This window comes from Haliotis asinina, chromosome 7, assembly GCF_037392515.1.
Source record: "Haliotis asinina isolate JCU_RB_2024 chromosome 7, JCU_Hal_asi_v2, whole genome shotgun sequence".
NCBI lineage: Eukaryota > Metazoa > Mollusca > Gastropoda > Lepetellida > Haliotidae > Haliotis > Haliotis asinina.
Genome location: NC_090286.1, coordinates 20,252,954 through 20,272,514, shown reverse-complemented (window position 1 = coordinate 20,272,514; position 19,561 = coordinate 20,252,954). Strand labels below are relative to the sequence as shown.

General features: G+C 35.7%; 1 protein-coding gene across 5 annotated transcripts in view; it reads left to right on the top strand.

Annotated features, from left to right (window-relative positions):
- The window catches only part of LOC137290618 (otoferlin-like), a 177,030-nt gene that overhangs the window by 147,112 nt on the left and 10,357 nt on the right, over nt 1-19,561 (top strand). For all 5 annotated transcript variants that reach the window (XM_067821682.1, XM_067821680.1, XM_067821681.1 and 2 more), the window contains 2 exons: nt 6,440-6,630; nt 7,544-7,725. In XM_067821682.1, the coding sequence (XP_067677783.1) occupies nt 6,440-6,630; nt 7,544-7,725 (373 nt within the window). The remainder of the gene's footprint in view (nt 1-6,439; nt 6,631-7,543; nt 7,726-19,561) is intronic.

Below are 19,561 nucleotides of genomic sequence, written 5' to 3'. Positions count from 1 at the left end.
CACCCTCAGGGCTAGAGATGCTAGCATGTAGACCCAAGCAAACTGCAGAAAACATGTATATTGTCTGCAACTTTGTTGATGGCAAACAGGCAAAACTTTCTGCCTAGTTTAGTCCCTATTATTGTCGATCCTGATGAGTGATTTTAATTGTTCAGTTGGGAAATTGAGTGGTGGAAGCGTGCGTGTGTGTGATGGTATAGGTACCTTCATTTATCTCTTTTATATGGTGGTTTATTTTCCATTTTGAGTTATTTCACTTAATTAAGCCATTTTTATGTACATTTAGTGTTCTTCTCAATAAATGAATTGTCTTTAGTGAACTGTTTTTAATTCACCATAATAGTATTTAATTTCCACTGTTCAGCTTCTTGTCATTTAGGAGTATGGACACCTCAAAGATTAGAAGCATGAAAATATGTTATTCACAGGCTGGTATCAGGCTTTTGTGCCAAGTCCTGTCCCAGCTTATGAGGAAGGAGTTGCCCTCACAGACGTTCTATGGATAAGGCCCATTTATCGATGATTCCTATCTCTTTATAAAGAAAAATGGAGATGTTATGCACCATTAAGCAATAGTTTTGTATCTTTTTGCTGTTCAGATTTATCACTTTTGCATTGAGGCAGTATAATATGGCAAGTTTGTTAATTCAGAAATGCTGAAATTGTGTCTCTTCACACTAAAATACTGAAATTTATCATTTCCATTTGTCCCCAGACTAAAAACATATTGACACTGAAATAGATGCTTGTGTTGGTTTGATTTAAAAACATCTGTGTTTATGAAAAGTGGGCTTTGTGAAAGAAACACATTATTTTGTGAGGAAAAGAAGATTTTTTAGATTTTGGCATTCAGAGAAAATAAATTTTACCAGAAAACTTTGACAGAATGTCATTGCTTTTATATTGTCACATTTAATGTCTAGTTTGCCATCAATTATTTTTATGGTAGTGTAACTCTACCCATAACATCTCATCATATCAAATTAGCTTAGATGCAGACTTTTAAAATTTGTGTAAGTGGATTTATTCTTGTGTTTTAGAATGAAACTTGATGTCCTGGAAATAATATCTTCTAGTTATTTGGCCTCCATCTCTACAACCATGTTATTGTATATCACAGATAATGGTTATTTTATTGAAATAAAAAATTGTGGATAACAGTAAATACTCATGCTGTGTTCTTTGTTTAATCACTTTGCACTGTATTTTAAAGGAAAGGACATTAATGTTAATCGGTAATGAATGTGAGGAACAAAGCAAAGTATACAATTATAAACATTGTCTTGTGATAAGGGTACCTACCATGCAAGAAAACTATTCTTGTGCACAGTTGACTGTATCTTATCTTATATATCTGTACCTGCTGGGCACTTCGGACCTGAGTAACCAAAGGACTGATACAAATGTACATGTATTTTGAGAAATAACTGCTTTATGAAAACGGAACACTTGCACGTCTAAAAGGCGATGTATATATTGTCATAATTGCTTAACATATTGTCATAAGAAGAATGGAGTGGAATGTCCATTGCTGGTCTCTGTTGCCTGGGTCCTGTAACCTTGGCTCACATTACATCACATTATTAGAGGAAGACATTTTCTGTGGTGCAGTGATGTGTAATGTTCAATCTATGCTAAATCTGCTATCATTGTTGCATGTGAATTGTTATGGTGGTAAACTTGACAGCAAATATACTCCTGTATGCAACTTTTATATGGACAGAAAGAATTCATACAGGATGTACAACATGTTTAGTATGTGTTTCTACACAAATGAGACTTATAAGAGAAAAAAGCACTACACTTTCACTCAAGTACCTGTCCCTAGAAACACCGCTTTCACTCATGTACCTGTCCCTAGAAACATCACACTTTCACTCAAGTACCTGTCCCTAGAAACACCACACTTTCACTCAAGTACCTGTCCCTAGAAACACCACACTTTCACTCAAGTACCTGTCCCTAAAAACAAAACACTTTCACTCAAGTAACTGTTCCTAGAAACACCACACTTTCACTCAAGTAACTGTCCCTAGAAACACCACACTTTCAATGTGGTACCTGTCCCTAGAAACACCTCTTTCACTCAAGTACCTGTCCTTAGAAACAAAACACTTTCACGCTAGCACCTGTCCATAGATACACCACACTTTCACTCCAGTACATGTCCCTAGAAACACCACACGTTCACTGTGGTACCTGTCCCTTCACTCAAGTGAATGTTCATCTAATTTTGTAACATTGTCACATATAATTGACTAACATCAGTCCCACTTATGTCACAATTATTAATGCATAAAATTACTGTAAATAGTTAAGATCAAATGTCAAGGTTAATCAGTAATAGCAGTGTGCCCCAAAGCTAAATACTGGATCTCCATTTCATCTCATAAGGGAAAAGGTTTCATAAATTAATATAAGTAATATGATTTAAATTCCCTGAAAAGTTCATTTTGAATCAGAAAATATCAGGTAAGCCTAGCACAATATTTCCACCAATGAAATGTAAAGATGTGCCAAGTATCAAATATGTTTAGACTTATATAAAGATTGTAAATTCAGTTGACGGTCTTTAACATATAGGTGTAAGTCAGTGGGAAATAAAAGCCCTACAGAGTACTGACCATCTATGTTGTGGATGTTGGTGTGAAGAGAAACTGCTCTGCAAACACTACACACCTATCGGATTGTTACTTCCCCACAAGATATCTCAATTGCACACTTCATCCACCTCTCAGTGATGATAAATTCACACATGAACCAGGCTTTGTCATGCCATTTCTCACAGTACTTTGAGGTCATATACTTGGGTGCAAAATCAGCATGTAGATTTTTTAGCCATTACAGATACATGTATGATGCTTATTATCTGACTATGTTTGAATAAATGTTGTTGGTGATCTTGTTCTTTTCTGGTCAGCTTGACCTGCCTTGACGCAAGGTTCTTTTCTAATGTAATTTTCTCATGGACACTTTGAATACAGATTATTTGTATTACATTCATCATGAATTGTGGAATATCTGTATTCAGATTCCTCTGAATTGTACTTTACTGGGATAAAAAAGTTTCATATTATCATTTCTGATGAAAGTAGTGCACCTACATTTTCGAATCAAATACTTTGTCCATTTACATTTTGGGGGCCTTTGTTAGGTTATAGTTAGACTAAAAATTAAAAAAAAATCATCCATTTGTATGTACATCATGTGAGTCTGTCATCCTTTTGTCAAATTACACATGAAAAGTGTTATGGTGTTATGTTGGGAAATTCTTCGTTGTATTGCTAAAAAAATCAAAAAGTGGTTTTTGCATCTGTCAGAAATAGTTATCAATTGAAAAACATTTGTGTATTAAAAATGCCAGGCTTATATCAAGCTATGCCTTGCTAAAAAGTGAATCAACTATATGTTACAAGGTCCAACTTGCAAGTCATTGTGCAAAAAGTCTATACTAATATCATGTATCACTTGGGACAAATGTTTCTGTTGTTGTTTGGTATCATGTCATGCTGCTTTATTGACTGAATCTGAATCAAAAGATGCGAGAGAAACACATCCGTCTTGTGTTACCCCCTACGTAAGTTGTATACATGGGCGGAGGGACAATCTCAATTGCAACTCTTCATCGCTCTTTGATGTGGAGGTAAACAAAGCTAGAACCACATGGAGAAGAGACAAAATATGCCTGCAGATTGTTCAGCGTTATTATCCTTCTTGTAAATTGTTGGGCCTTATTAAGTAACAGAAAAGGACCCTGTCGTAAACAATGAAAACATATGTTTCAATATGGCTGGTTTTATATAGGAATCAGGTTTGAATTAGAAATGAAGAAAATCAGATGAATGTGGAAGAAGTATGGTATTTCCAGTGATTACTGGACATTCTTAGACATACAGTAATATATTTATTTGAGAATGAAATAGTCAATTTATGACTGACTTTCATAACAGTTTTGTGTACATTTTCTAACCTTTGCACTTTGCATTTAGAAATGTTTAGACTATACATTTAGTTTAAAGGTCTGAACTTTACATGGTCTTTATTAATTACATGTATGCATTCAAAAATAATAATTGTATAGATTTTTATTGGAGGAATGTTACTGCTTTCCTGCAATGTGAAGTATCTTGTTAACATTCCAAAGCAAATTTAATGCTAAATGCTTGTCTTTAAAAATTGATACCTGCACCATATGTTATATGAAGTGTACTTTGTAAGTCTTTGCTGAAGCTGATTTAAGAACAAACAGAGCATGTTCAAAGTGGTATACCTCATTTCAAGGCTCCACCACACAGGGAGATTGTGCCGTCATTGTGAAATAATGAGCGTGTTTGGGAACCTGTATCATACATTGAATCCAACACACTTTTTTGTCATAGATTTTCCTCCTGACAATCCTTGTATCACTCTCAGCATGTGATTAGTCTCTCGGCCTGTCAGCTGTTTCAGCAAATGTTCCATGAAATTTCTAAAGTGTTTGGCTGTGCGGATAAGACCGGGACAATGAGTGGATTACCATGCCTCTTCCCTGGCCTGTCTTGTCGGAGATGATATATGCTGTAAACATGAACATGCTAGCAGGAGTTTTTCCCTGCAAAGTCAGGCTGTTTAAGCTGTATCTCATTCAAGTCCATCACAATGTTTTGGTCATTACTGGAACCATGCATTCTGTGTAGATTGCTGCAAGTATTTACCTGAAACTGAATAAAGGTTAATGATGAATAATATGTTCAATGTGTCATTATGGCAAATTCTTTGAGCACAACACATAAATTTTAGATGGTAAGCACAATGTTGGATCACCGTAGGAAAATTATTGCCATCAAGTATGGCTACCAATTAGGGAACTCTTGGTGTGCACATGAAGATCTAATTTCAGAATTTGTTATCTACATATGATAGTGATGTATGCATATCCTCCATGCCATGATATACAACTGTATATCACCAATGTCAGTGATGTATGCATATCCTCTGTGCCATGATATAATCCTGTATGTCACCAATGTCACTTACATATGCATATCCTCCATGCCATGATATACTCCAGTATGTCACCAATGTCAGTGACATATGCATATCCTCCATGATATACTCCTGTGTGTCACCAATATTAGTGACATATACATATCCTCTATGCCATGATATACTCCTGTATGTCACCAATATTAGTGACATATGCATATCCTCCATGCCATGATATACTCCAGTATGTCACCAATGTCAGTGACATATGCATATCCTCTATGATATACTCCTGTGTGTCACCAATATTAGTGACATATACATATCCTCTATGCCATGATATACTCCTGTATGTCACCAATATTAATGACATATGCATATCCTCCATGCCATGATATACTCCTGTATGTCACCAATATTAATGAGATATGCATATCCTCCATGCCATGATATACTCCTGTATATCACCAATGTTAGTGATGTATGCATATCCTCCATGCCATGATATACAACTGTATATCACCAATGTCAGTAATGTATGCACATCCTCTGTGCCATGATATAATCCTGTATGTCACCAATGTCACTTACATATGCATATCCTCCATGCCATGATATACTCCAGTATGTCACCAATGTCAGTGACATATGCATATCCTCCATGATATACTCCTGTGTGTCACCAATATTAGTGACATATACATATCCTCTGTGCCATGATATACTCCTGTATGTCACCAATATTAGTGACATATGCATATCCTCCATGCCATGATATACTCCAGTATGTCACCAATGTCAGTGACATATGCATATCCCCCATGATATACTCCTGTGTGTCACCAATATTAGTGACATATACATATCCTCTATGCCATGATATACTCCTGTATGTCACCAATATTCATGACATATGCATATCCTCCATGCCATGATATACTCCTGTATGTCACCAATATTAATGACATATGCATATCCTCCATGCCATGATATACTCCTGTATATCACCAATGTCAGTGATGTATGGATATTATCTATGCCATGATGTACAACTGTATGTCACCAATGTCAGTAACACATCCTCTATGCCATGATATGCTCCTGTATATCACCAATGTTAGTGATGTATGCATATCCTCCATGCCATGATATACACCTGTATATCACTACTGTCAGTGACGTATGCATATTCTCCATGTCATGATATACACCTGTATGTCACCAGTGTCTGTGATATATGCATTATTATAATAACCTCCATACAATGATGTACACTTGTATGTCACCAATGTCAGTGACATATGCATATCATTCATGTCATGTTTTTCACTTGTTCCATTGTCTACCTGAGCTTGTCAAGTATACATGTTAAGTACCAGAGCAAGAGGCATGTCACCACAGCCATCATGATGCTGTGCTGTAAGTTTCAATGAAACTGTCAGCTTTCCTCAGCTAGTCGGTGTCTGTTTTCCAGGTCCCTGACAGGTGAGGGTAACTTCAACTGGAGGTTTGTGTTCCCATTTGACTACCTGGTTGCTGAGGAGAAGATTGTCATCTCACGTAAAGAAACCTTGTTTTCCTGGGATGAGACGGAATCCAAGATACCTGCCAGACTCAACCTTCAAGTGTGGGATGCCGATCACTTCTCCGCTGATGATTTCCTCGGTAAAACTTTTCAAAACTGGAATTTCCATTCCCTGACAAGATACAAGCTTGTCAAATATAACCACTGGTCATAGATAGTATAGTCAAATTTTTCCATAACTTTATTTTCTTATACACTTTTCGATTAAAAAATACAGCAAGTGATAGGTAAAAAAAAATCCAGTTTCTTATCTCAGTACTGAAACTTTGCTGAACAACTCAGTGATTATCAAAGTGATACAAACAGGGAAGTGTGAATGGAAATACTGTTAATAGAAGCAGACAGTCCCAAATAACTCTGCATGACCCCTTGACATAGAGAAGTAACTTACCTTGTACAGTCCTATCCTATTAATTATATCATCCTCCATTCTTTGAGGGGAGGTTTTTAACCACCAATCAAATGAGGTGTTTCAAAGTTGAAGGCAAATGTTGACAGTGAATAGAATATTCATATGTCATTCATACCTGTCTTGTTATGGTTCATTTACATATTTATTCATAAGTGCTATTTACAGGTCTTTTTTTTCTTTACAGTATAATACATTTTCCGCAATCAATTTTCAGTCCTGCAATGTGAGATCTCTTGAAATCCTTCACAGAGACTAAACTAATTTCTGACTATGTGTGTATGTGTGCAATAGCCATAGTTTGTAATTTTGAAATAGTGTTTAGCTATTACAATTAGGAATGTGTCTGAATCTTCAATAGAGTCTTCATTTAATCATAGAAAACGACTCCAGACGAATAGCTTTATTCATCCACTAGACATCCAATGTGTTTTTGCTAATCACGAAATGAAATGGATGCTTGTGACTGCTTCAAGGTACAAATTTAGTGAAAAAGTGATTTTAAAATTCCATTAATCAGGAGTATGATATCTTTCAATCTTGATGTTTTTTTATGCCTGTCAATCTTTTTCTGTTGTATCCAGGTTCCCTGACTTTGGACATGAACCGTTTTCCACGAGGAGCAAAATCTGCAAAGCAGTGTTCGTTAGACATGCTTAAGACTGATGGAAGTGTACCACAAATGTCACTCTTCAAACACAAACGGGTCAAGGGATGGTGGCCCTTTGCTGTCAAGAATGAGTCAAATGATGAATTAGAGCTCACGGTAATTTTTAACGATTTTATTTTTTTTTTCCTCTCTTGTTCTTTGTCTTAGTTCAACAAACACATATTGCCGTGTTTGTACTTTCTGCTATGACCATAAAAAATTTGTTCAAATCATCACTTTCTATTTTGGTGCATCTGCTGTTTTTGTTAATGGATGTGACAGCATCGAGGTACAGTTGAGTGCTTAAGAATGTTTGTTTTGTCTTGTAAAAAGTATGAAAAAGTGTGAGCATTCTAGTTGACTGGTTTTCCAGAAAAAGCTTGACATACTTTCATAACATAGACAGTTAGGAAACAAACAGATTTCAAACAGATAGGTAATTGAGGCAGACATTACCCCTTCTCATGCAGTGTTTAATAAGTATTGATACCTGTGTACTTACTGACTAATAGATAGGCATAGGAAAGTGAAATAGAATAAAATTAAATGGTGTATTCATCCATGGTTTTGTTTCCAAAGTATCATTTATTTTGTTTGTATAATTACCAAGGAGAAAATGCATAAATCTTCCTAGAAAGCAAGGTGATGCCATTGGTCATAAAACTGACAATTTTCCCATTCTGTTTCCTTTGTCATGAGCTACCTGTATACACGTGGAATCTCGTTAAACTAACAAGACAAGAGAGCATTAAAGATGTGGGTTGACTGAGCTGGTTTGTGTCATTTGGGAAAATATTAGTCCACAGTTTGAAGGACTAACAGTGAATATGGAAGTCCCTCTTAAACAAGTTTATGTAAACAGAGTGTTCACTGCCAGCCTTACGCATGCTCCACGGTCTTGCCCCTATTAACTTATTATAGTAATGGCCCTTGATTCCCCCTTTAATAACACAAATACCCGAGTAAACACATCACATATTTCAAAGATCAATCATTTTAATGGAATGAATTACTTGTGCAAAAATCACACGTACTTCCAACCTTTCAGGAATACATTTTTCATGCAACAAAGACACCTATTAATAAATAATAAGGACTTAGATGCTGAACCAACATTATTTTTCTAAACAAAGCGTAAATGGGCATGTGTTGGTTATTATCCTAGTGGTAGCGGTAAGCCAGAGGAGCCTGTCTGTGAAACCCTCTGTATATAATGAATGATCTGTGTGCATGATTAACTATGATTTGCCCTTGTAATATCACAGGGTCTTATTGATAGCTCTTCGGGCTGTGAGGGGGATTAATAGAGTCCGTAATAATGGCAGTCGCAATGAATAGGGCTCCGTAATTGACAGCCTTGGCCAGTCCGAGCCTGATAATTCACTACAGGCTATTTGCGCTGATGAGATCTTGGGCTGCACCATATGATTAAATCTTGCCGTCCATATGCGACACTAGTTGCTATCTACCTTGCGACGGCTTCTCTCCCTTTGTCATCATTGTCAAGTCACTGTGGACATAATTAGGCCGGAATTAAAGCCGGAAACTGTGCGAAAAACAAATATCAGCAGGAAAAAGAAATAAAATAATGGAACTGTCTGAAGAAAGCAATTAGTTGTATTAATAGCTCGAGTACCATGGTTTTTTTTTAAAATCTGACAAAAAATATAATTCATTTAAACTATAAATCAACATTGATATCACAGATTTGGGTTTGATTTAAGATCTAAAATTATTAAAGACTGAATGTCTGTAATATAGAGAAAACTGCAGTTATCTTTCTTTATATTAGTATCAAAGGCATATTGTTGGCTGATGTTGTATAAATGCGGAAACAAACTGATAAAAGAGTTTGAAAAACAATGTTCAAGCAAGATATTAAGCAAACAGGTTATGTTGTGTGAAACATGATTTGCTGTCTGATGTTGGTTGTTTTGTCAGTTCATAAATGATGTGTAGTTCATAATGCATGGTTTGTATGTGGCAAAGACAAAAGCACATTCATACTGGACAAATGTCAGGACTGTCACTCTTCATGATACATCTGAACAATGATCTGGAAAATACAAACTGATCTGAATGAAGATTGGACTGAATGTGCAAATGCTGTGCAAGATGCTGTGACACATCTATGTGACGTATCTGTGTGTACAGATGGCATACAGAAGGTCATGTGATATGTTTGGGTATATAGATGGTATAAGGAGGGTCATGTGATATATCTGTGTATGTAGATGGTATAAGGAGGGTCATGTGACATTGTGTGTGTGTGTGTGTGTGTGTGTGTGTGTGTGTGTGTGTGTGTGTGCGCGCGCGCATGCATTTGTGCATGTGTGTGGTATGAGGAGGGTCATGTGACATGTCCATTTATATTGATGACATGAGGAGGGTCACATGACATTGCCATGTATATAGATGTGCATACTGATGGTATTATAGGACCTGAATGAGTGATATATGTCTATATGTCTATCTACATAAACAAGTGACTTCACAGTGATATGTTTTTATAATCAGAGAAGTGGAAGATAATTAATTATGAACTAACAAATTCTTGCCACTTTATAAAAAGACATGGATGAATGCACAATACTTTGTATGAAGAAAGAAGACTCTGTGTAACATTTGTTATATTTAGGATCACACTATCACAACAAATCATAAAACACCAGCGCAAAAGAATACCTAGTTTCGACTATCCTCAAATGAAGCAGATTGCATTTGGTGTAAATAAAAAAAGCTACTAGAATCTGTACTTTACTGATAAAGTGTTATCCCATGTGTAACATTTGTTACAGATGTGAATCATGGTTGTTTCACAACATACTCAGGAAATACTTCATCTTGAACGATAGTACTTTTATATTGGAATACTATAGAAGTGACATTAGAAACAGAATAGAGTACTGACTGAAAATCGATGAAACAAGGACATTGCATGAAAAGGATACTTCAATCACAGATGCTAGCAAATCTTTCAAAAATATATTATATATGCCCTACGGTTTTATAACTTACAGTACTTGTTGGATCACCTTAGTTACTAATGTTTTATAGATCTATACCTTAATCATATGAAATAATGATTTAAACAAGATAGCAAGAATAATTAAACTGCATCACATAAACAGTTAAATCCTACTTCATGTGTAAAAACAGAGAATACCTTGAAGGTTTTAATGCAGTACAAGAAGATGTGACAAATATGTTCACATCTGAGAGCACTTTTTTCAGAACTGTGTGGACTTTTGTAAGAGACAAATTTTTCTAATGTATTTTGGGGAAAAGTTGATCTCTGCTTTCGACTGGACATTGAGTTAACATGTCAGAAAGTGAAATGATATTTTGTCATGTTTGGATGTATGTTGGAACTGACTGTGTTGTTTTGGGCATACGAGGGGAACTGTTGTTCTAGATTTGTGGACAAACATTTATGGGTTCCATTAGATTAAATGTACTAGTATCAGAGGTAGTTATTTTACAGCAGGCAAACTGCATTTGACTTAATCATTGTGTAAAGTATGTAAATAGCCAGCAGTGTATGCTTGTCTCTCTCCCTGTTCTGGGATAACAATGTTCTCCTGCACTGTTAAGACAAATGTGCAGTTTGGTATGTGTGCAGAACATTTACAGTTGTTTGCTCTTACTGAATGATTAGTTTAAAAATGACAAAATAGCATGGTCTGCGAATTTGAATGATTTTACCTGATATGTGTTGATGCCATTGCAAACAAATACTCATTACTGACTGTAAACACTATGAGTGTGTATGACACTTAACAATTATTGTTCTGTCCGATAAGTCTGTGGTCACGGACAGACAGTTGCTAGCAATCACATGCATCCACAACATGGGGCAAACTCTACAATGACAGACCCATATGTGACCAAGGTAGGTAATGGTTGTGCATCTGGGCTTACTGGGTTCTCCCTGCAGGAGTAGTGTTAACCGGTGCTCTTGCTATCAGCCACTGGTGCAAGGCTGCATTATTTACATGCCACAGGACCTTCACTATTGCACACTATTGTAGATATAAAACATCAGTACAAAAGAATTCACAGTTTTCACTGTCCTCAGAAATAGATTCCATTTAGTGGAGATGACAAAACAGTTGCAGGAAATCAAATAAGTGATGACACAACACAAGGTGTTTGCAAAAAAAACAATATTATGCACTTAACATGGGAAAAATATATTTCCAACCTACAACCAAGTGTTTTAGAAATAATAAAACTGAAATTTGTAAATTTTGAATACCTATTACCTGTCTATAAAAATGTGTTGAACAAGTATGCATAAACAAAGACAGTATTATTTCCTAAAAACAACAATAGGACCTATCTTTTTATTTACATCCAAAATAGCTGCTAGTTTCACACTTTCATCATTAAAGAAACCTTCAAAGAAGTTGAATATTTTTGTTGTCGGTTTCTCGTGCTTATATATTTTTGCAGACATCAAAGTATTTAGTGGATAGTTGTGGATTTAGTGGATTTGTTTGTGTAAAACATGGATTTTACGAACCACCTTTCTAGCTGAAACAAGTATAGATCATGAAATCTAACTGCTATGTTACAAGATTTCTGAAAAGTATTTAAGTGAAGTATAATTAAAGTATTGTGTTTTCATGAAATTGTGTCATTAATGAAGACTTATGTCATATTGAAATATTAAAATTGATAAATGAATATCTGTGTTGTAAATATACTGTCAGACTAGCATATATTTGGTGTTTCTCGGGGAGTTACCCAATACTGCAGAATAACTACCAAATACAAAACACTATAAAGGTCTTCCTATAGTAATTGTTTTTTATGTAATTTAGTTCATAATTTTGGAAAAATTAATATCATTTTTATGAACAAATAACAAAAGAGATAAATAATGTGTCTGCTGTTTTGTAGTAATTTGGTTATTTGTGTGTGTAATTAGTGGACGTAAGTTGTGGAGATGAATATAGACACTCTGTCACCACTCCCAGGCACATCATGGCGCGAGAGCAAGGATGAGTTTATGTAGGCGCTCACTTTAAAAGAGGGACTTTCCCCTAGGGCAGAACTGGAAACTGGTGATAATGGTGGTGAATGGCTCTGAAATCATTAGTGCAATGTGTTGTAAGTGAATGCATTGTGTACACGGCGAGAGAAGAGTCCGGAGACATAGAATTAGCGCAGAAACACAATTGCAAATACATGAAGCAGCGTGTAATATTCAGTATTTGTCCCATACATCATTTCGGGGTGACATGTCTAATACGGGAGTGTGTTGTCCCTGATTGTGCTGGCGACAGCGTAGTGACGGTGGGTCCAGCACAAATCACCCCCCATCTCAGGAGAAGCCTTGGAGAGAGACAGAATCGTAATCTGCTACACAGAGGTGAAATATTTGTAATAACCATTAGCAGTACATAGTAGATGGAGGCTGGGCACACCTTGGGACATGACCAAGTGATGTTATGATTATTGTAACACGACACTGCTGCGATGTTAATAGGCCTAGCTTCGCTCGAGGAAATCACCCAAGATAGAAAATTACTAGGGCCTGCAGAGAGAGGAGCCTCCCTGTCAGATTTCAATTTGTACTGCTGAACAAAATGATGAAGAGGAAATTGTGCAGGTCTTTTCATTATTGTGATTAGGTACACAGCTTAAGAAAGTCATTGCAGCAAATTGATTGACACCGTCATGTTTCACTCTGGCCAAACGGACACTGTTGACTCACAACATTTTACATTTTCTTTTGTTCAGAAATGTCTATGATTCTACAGTGATGTTGCTCTTTTTCAAGGGATATAAAACAATGGATTTTGAAGTGTAGTTGCAATAGAATTCTGACTTTTTGTGGAATAGAAAACAGTTGTTCTATATTTACATGCTGAAATTTATGTGCAAACATTTAAATGCTAAGTAAGAATATATAGATCTAACAGTTGTATTGATGTATGAAACGTTTTCTTGTGGGTGAGGTTTGGGGAAGTCTAGTTGGCATCTAACAACAAGAAGAAATACAAACATCACATCTGACAGATGGTCATGATATTACATTTCCTTATTTTACTCAGGTTTTACTTCAACTGATCAAAAAAATAAATAAATAAATTGCTGCGTTCCATTTACATGAGCCCTACTGGCGTTTAAAACAAAAATGATTTTGATGGTCTTCAGGTGACAATGATTGTAAATATATATTTCTTTTTTAGAGTAATTTTTATTAAAGCATCAATATTATTATTTGATATTTTCATATTATTTTTAGGAATAATCCAATTTCTTCATGACATATTGAAGGCCCCATTGTCACAAACATTGCAGTTTTTTAAAATCAGGGAACTGTCTGTTACTACCATATGCAGTATGAGGGGTGTTAGCTGTCAGGCTGAAGCAGGTCTTTGCAAGGATTGTTATGGACAATGACAAGCTGGAAATACATTTGACAGCTGATCGCTTTTGACAAGAGGCTGCCAAATATTATGTACATGAATTATTTAGCTGTCTGGCAAGAAAACCAGGTATATCATCCCTGATAAAATGTTGCTTCATTGTTTATTCATGAGGCATTGCTTGAAGAACAAAGGATGTCATTTTAAGAAGCAGTAGTAATTGCTTAAATGTTTTCCGCCATTTATTATTTCATGAACTATAAATCACAATGTTTTTGACACTTGAGATTTCCATCCTATTAGCTTTTTCATCACAATTATATTTCATTACACCTAAGATAAGGATGTAAGGTAGAAAAAGACGCTGTATCAAAAGAGATGCAGTTTCGGAGAAAAGTGGCAAGATACTAAATAATACTGAAGATAATGTTGTGAATTACTTACACCAATGGATGACGAGATTGATGAGAACTGTAAACTACACTAAAAGACATCATAGCCAGGTATCATCAGAGTCTAAGCAGTGTGCATATAAGCATACTTAGATACTATTTATTTCTATAATTAGGTCAGACCAATTTTATTAAATGCTATACATACTATCAAAGTATGTGAAAACAGAATGGAAATTTTAAGAATTAATTCAAGATAAAAATGAATTATCTTATTATTCTTCTATACCTGCTTCTGTCTTTTGTTGTTGGTTTTTGTATTTTGGATAAATAATAATTATTTGCTTCCTGTGATTTAATCATTGGAAGGGAAAGGAGAAAAGGATAAATGAATTGTTACATGTTTATAATGGTGAACATGATTATCAGAAGATTGTTTCAAGGATGGGTGAAAATTTAAAACAAGTCATACAATGAGAACAGTCCAGTTTCTTACAATATTTTTACATATGTACATTTATAATCCATGTTGCATATGAATGTAAGATAACTGGTAGCAGTTCATTATGTGGCTGTAAAGTCAATATTTTTAACTTAAATTCCCTTTGAATATTTTGGTTGTGGAATTGTTTATGCTAATAAGCTATTATGGAAAATTACATTTATTATCATGTTTCCTCTGTCAAACATGGAGACACGTTTGCGCTAGAATTGCCTCATTAATGCTGTTATTACCTGATGATAAGAGCAAAGGCAACACATGTATTTGTCTATAGATCTTCAACACATTTTCTCCGTTTTATGAAATTGGTTTTATAGGCTGCGTACTGTAGGAAAGATCACTTATGGACACAAAGAGAACTATAATAAACCATATTTTTCTTTTTGTCACTTCTATACATTTTATGGGAGAGTTACTTTGAAAACTAAAAGACTTGTTTTGAACTATTTGTCAGTGATGAAAGTGATTTCACAATCATCAGCAGACGTGTAGAAAGTGTGTTATGCTTATTGTTATAGCACCACAATCAGGAATATATAAACTACATGATGGTGCTCTGTAAATGATACTCTTTGGACCAAACAATCAGGTGATTGATAGCATAATTATGCTGGTTTCACCATCCCATCTTTGCCTTGGAATTAACACAGATTGCCCATGTCCATATTTGGTCTTTGATAATAATACTGATTTTAACCTGCCCACCTTCAGTCTCAGATATTGACATTGATTTTCCCTGTCCATATTTGGTGTCTGGTTATAACACTGATTTCACTTGCCCAATTTGGTCTTGAATAATAACACATTTTTAACCAACCAATCTTTGGTCTCTGGTAATAACATTGATTTCACCTTTCTCATCTTTGGCCTGGGTTAATAACACTGATTTAACCATTCCATCTATGGACATGGGTATGATAACGCTGATTTCACCTGGCGATATTTGATCTTGAGTAATAACACGGATTTCACTCGCCCATATTTGGTCTTGGTTAATAACAGATTTTTAACCTACCAATCTTTGGTCTCTGGTAATAATAGTGATTTCACCTGCTCATCCTGCATCTCAGTAAATAATACTGATGTCCCCTATGCATCTTTAACCTCAGCATATACCACTGATTTCACCTTCCCATCTTTTAGCCTTAGCAAAGAGCACTTCACCTGCCTATCTTTAGCCTTTGGAAATATGCTGATTTCACCTGTCCATCTTTAGTCCCTGCAAATACACTGATTTCACCTGTCCATCTTTAGTCTCTGTAAATACACTGATTTCACCTGTCCATTTTTAGCCTCTGTAAATACACTGATTTCACCTGTCCATTTTTAACCTCTGTAAATACACTGATTTCACCGGCCCGTCTTTAGTCTCTGTAAATACACTGATTTCACCTGTCCATTTTTAGCCTCTGTAAATACACTGATTTCACCTGTTCATCTTTAGCCTCTGTAAATACACTGATTTCACCGGCCCATCTTTAGTCTCTGTAAATACACTGATTTCACCTGTCCATTTTAGTCTCCGTAAATACACTGATTTCACTTGTCCATCTTTAGTCTCTGTAAATACACTGATTTCACCTGTCCATCTTTAGTCTCTGTAAATACACTGATTTCACCTGTCCATTTTTAGCCTCTGTAAATACACTGATTTCACCGGCCCATCTTTAGTCTCTGTAAATACACTGATTTCACCGGCCCGTCTTTAGTCTCTGTAAATACACTGATTTCACCTGTCCATTTTTAGTCTCTGCAAATACACTGATTTCACCTGTCCATTTTTAACCTCTGTAAATACACTGATTTCACCTGTCCATTTTAGTCTCCGTAAATACACTGATTTCACCGGCCCATCTTTAGTCTCTGTAAATACACTGATTTCACCGGCCCGTCTTTAGTCTCTGTAAATACACTGATTTCACCTGTCCATTTTTAGTCTCTGCAAATACACTGATTTCACCTATCCATTTTTAACCTCTGTAAATACACTGATTTCACCTGTCCATTTTAGTCTCCGTAAATACACTGATTTCACCTGTCCATTTTTAGCCTCTGTAAATACACTGATTTCACCTGTTCATCTTTAGTATCTGTAAATACACTGATTTCACCGGCCCGTCTTTAGTCTCTGTAAATACACTGATTTCACCTGTCCATTTTTAGTCTCTGCAAATACACTGATTTCACCTGTCCATTTTTAGCCTCTGTAAATACACTGATTTCACCTATCCATTTTTAACCTCTGTAAATACACTGATTTCACCTGTCCATTTTAGTCTCCGTAAATACACTGATTTCACCTGTCCATTTTTACCCTCTGTAAATACACTGATTTCACCTGTTCATCTTTAGTATCTGTAAATACACTGATTTCACCGGCCCATCTTTAGTCTCTGTAAATACACTGATTTCACCTGTCCATTTTAGTCTCCGTAAATACACTGATTTCACTTGTCCATCTTTAGTCTCTGTAAATACACTGATTTCACCTGTCCATCTTTAGTCTCTGTAAATACACTGATTTCACCTGTCCATTTTTAGCCTCTGTAAATACACTGATTTCACCTGTCCATCTTTAGTCTCTGTAAATACACTGATTTCACCTGTCCATCTTCATTGTTGGATAATAACACTGCTGTCATGAGCTCATCCTCATCAGGTGTTTCCACATCATGAGATGTTTCAGACCATTATTGGCATCCTTCAGGACTATGCATATCACATATCATGTTTTACTTATTTATATACACAGAACATTATGTTATGTATTTACAATAAGCCAGCCAGGCAAATTGTAAAAGCCTACTGATCTAGACCTCCTCCTCTGTCCCATCAATAACCACTACAACCATTTATTTCCCTCTCTTCTGTACACTCTACCTCTCCCCAGCACTTACCAAAGTTATGGAGCCTCACAAAGGACAGGGAAGACAGAGAACAGAGGCAGAATTCAAAGAAATTCTTGATGATGGTGATAAACTCCAACTGACAGTCCAGTGAATGCAGTCTGCTTTCTTCCCTTGTAACGAGTTGTTTTCTTAGCCCCAACCATGATTCCTCCTCCTTATCTGGCATTCTTGTCACTGGTACCACCATACCATCTCGCCTATTACTGAAGCCTTTTTACTTATATCTGTCATTCCGTCTCCACCATATCACAACCTCACCAAATTACTCTTTCAATATTGGCTAGTTATGCCTGCTCAATCCAACTTGAAAGCTAATTTGGCTTGTTTAAGGTAGATTAAAATCTCACATAAAATTTTCCAGTGACTCTCAGCTGTTTTTGTTCCCAGGTTATAGGCGTAAATGTGTTCCCCTATTTTTGTGCATGACCTCTTAGAGGTCATTGCGTGATAGCTCTTTCCCATTTTTCATCAGTAGAACTAACGCCCAAAAAGCATCTGATTACCCTTATATTTCATTTCAGTCTCAATAAATGTCATGTTATTGAAAACTACAATTATGTGAACAAGATCCATTATTTATAACTTGATTTAGTAGAATCATGTGCATATTTTCCTGTGAGATGTAGTGCTTGTGTAAAAGATTGCATAATCATTAATTTCATAATTTATGTGATTGTGTTCTCAATACTTTAACAATCGGAAAATTTTGATTCGTACTATCATATTATTTGGAATTATATGGAATATTTCCAACACAATGTGTTACACAGTGACCATATTTTGAAGCCTCAATATCTCCCTGCCCCGACAATAGATGTTATAAAACAGGAGGTGCCTTTCCTTTACACAACTTGTATTACAAAAGCAAATGTGCAACACTCAGAAAAAGCCCTCCAGACAATCAACTCACAACAAAGTGGATTCCAAATAAACGCTTATTCCTCCATTTCACTGAGAAAATAAATGTGCAGCCAATGTTTTATACTTAGAAATATCACCATCTGCTGTTTGGGCCAGAGAGAGACATTGTAACAGGGTTGGAATCAAGTCTATAATATTTAAAACTCACAAACACTGGAAAACATTCTGAATTAGCATTTTCACCAAGCATAGAGGTTTCACTTAGATATTTACTTTCTTATTTCTCATCTCTATTTTTATGCTTACAGTATCAGATCTTTTGTATTTCTAGATGTAGTTGAAGATACAAGTGTGTAGTGGGAAAATTTTTTTTTTCTGCTTTTGGAGCATATTATTTTTAGAAAAAGAAAGGTCAGAATTTTTATATACTCAGTTTTGTATATGGGGATAACATAATCTTGATGTAGTCTTTGTACATGACAAGTTGGTAAGGGAAACTATATACAAGGGTTGCAGCTACAAACATTCATCCATACTAAACTGAATTTGTGACAAAAACATTTCCTCCATTTTCGAAGGTGTTAGTGAGTGTGGTTTTATGCTGTAGCAATATCATTATTTAGGAATATCATATATGAGCTCCACACATTGTACCCAAGTAAGGACTTGAAACTGGGTGCGCAAAAGCTTAAACCACCAGGCTACCCCACCAGCCTTGTGAATGAAATACAGATGGCCATATAAAATATTTCTTGAATTCAAAGAATTATAGCTTATCAAAATTACCAAAAGAGTGTCCTTAGTTTTCCTGTTCTGGAACTATATTGGTTAGTTTGTAACTTTTGATGATTAATAGTCTCGCTGAAGTCATGGCAATAGATCATTCAAGCAATGACTTCTTGAAGTCAC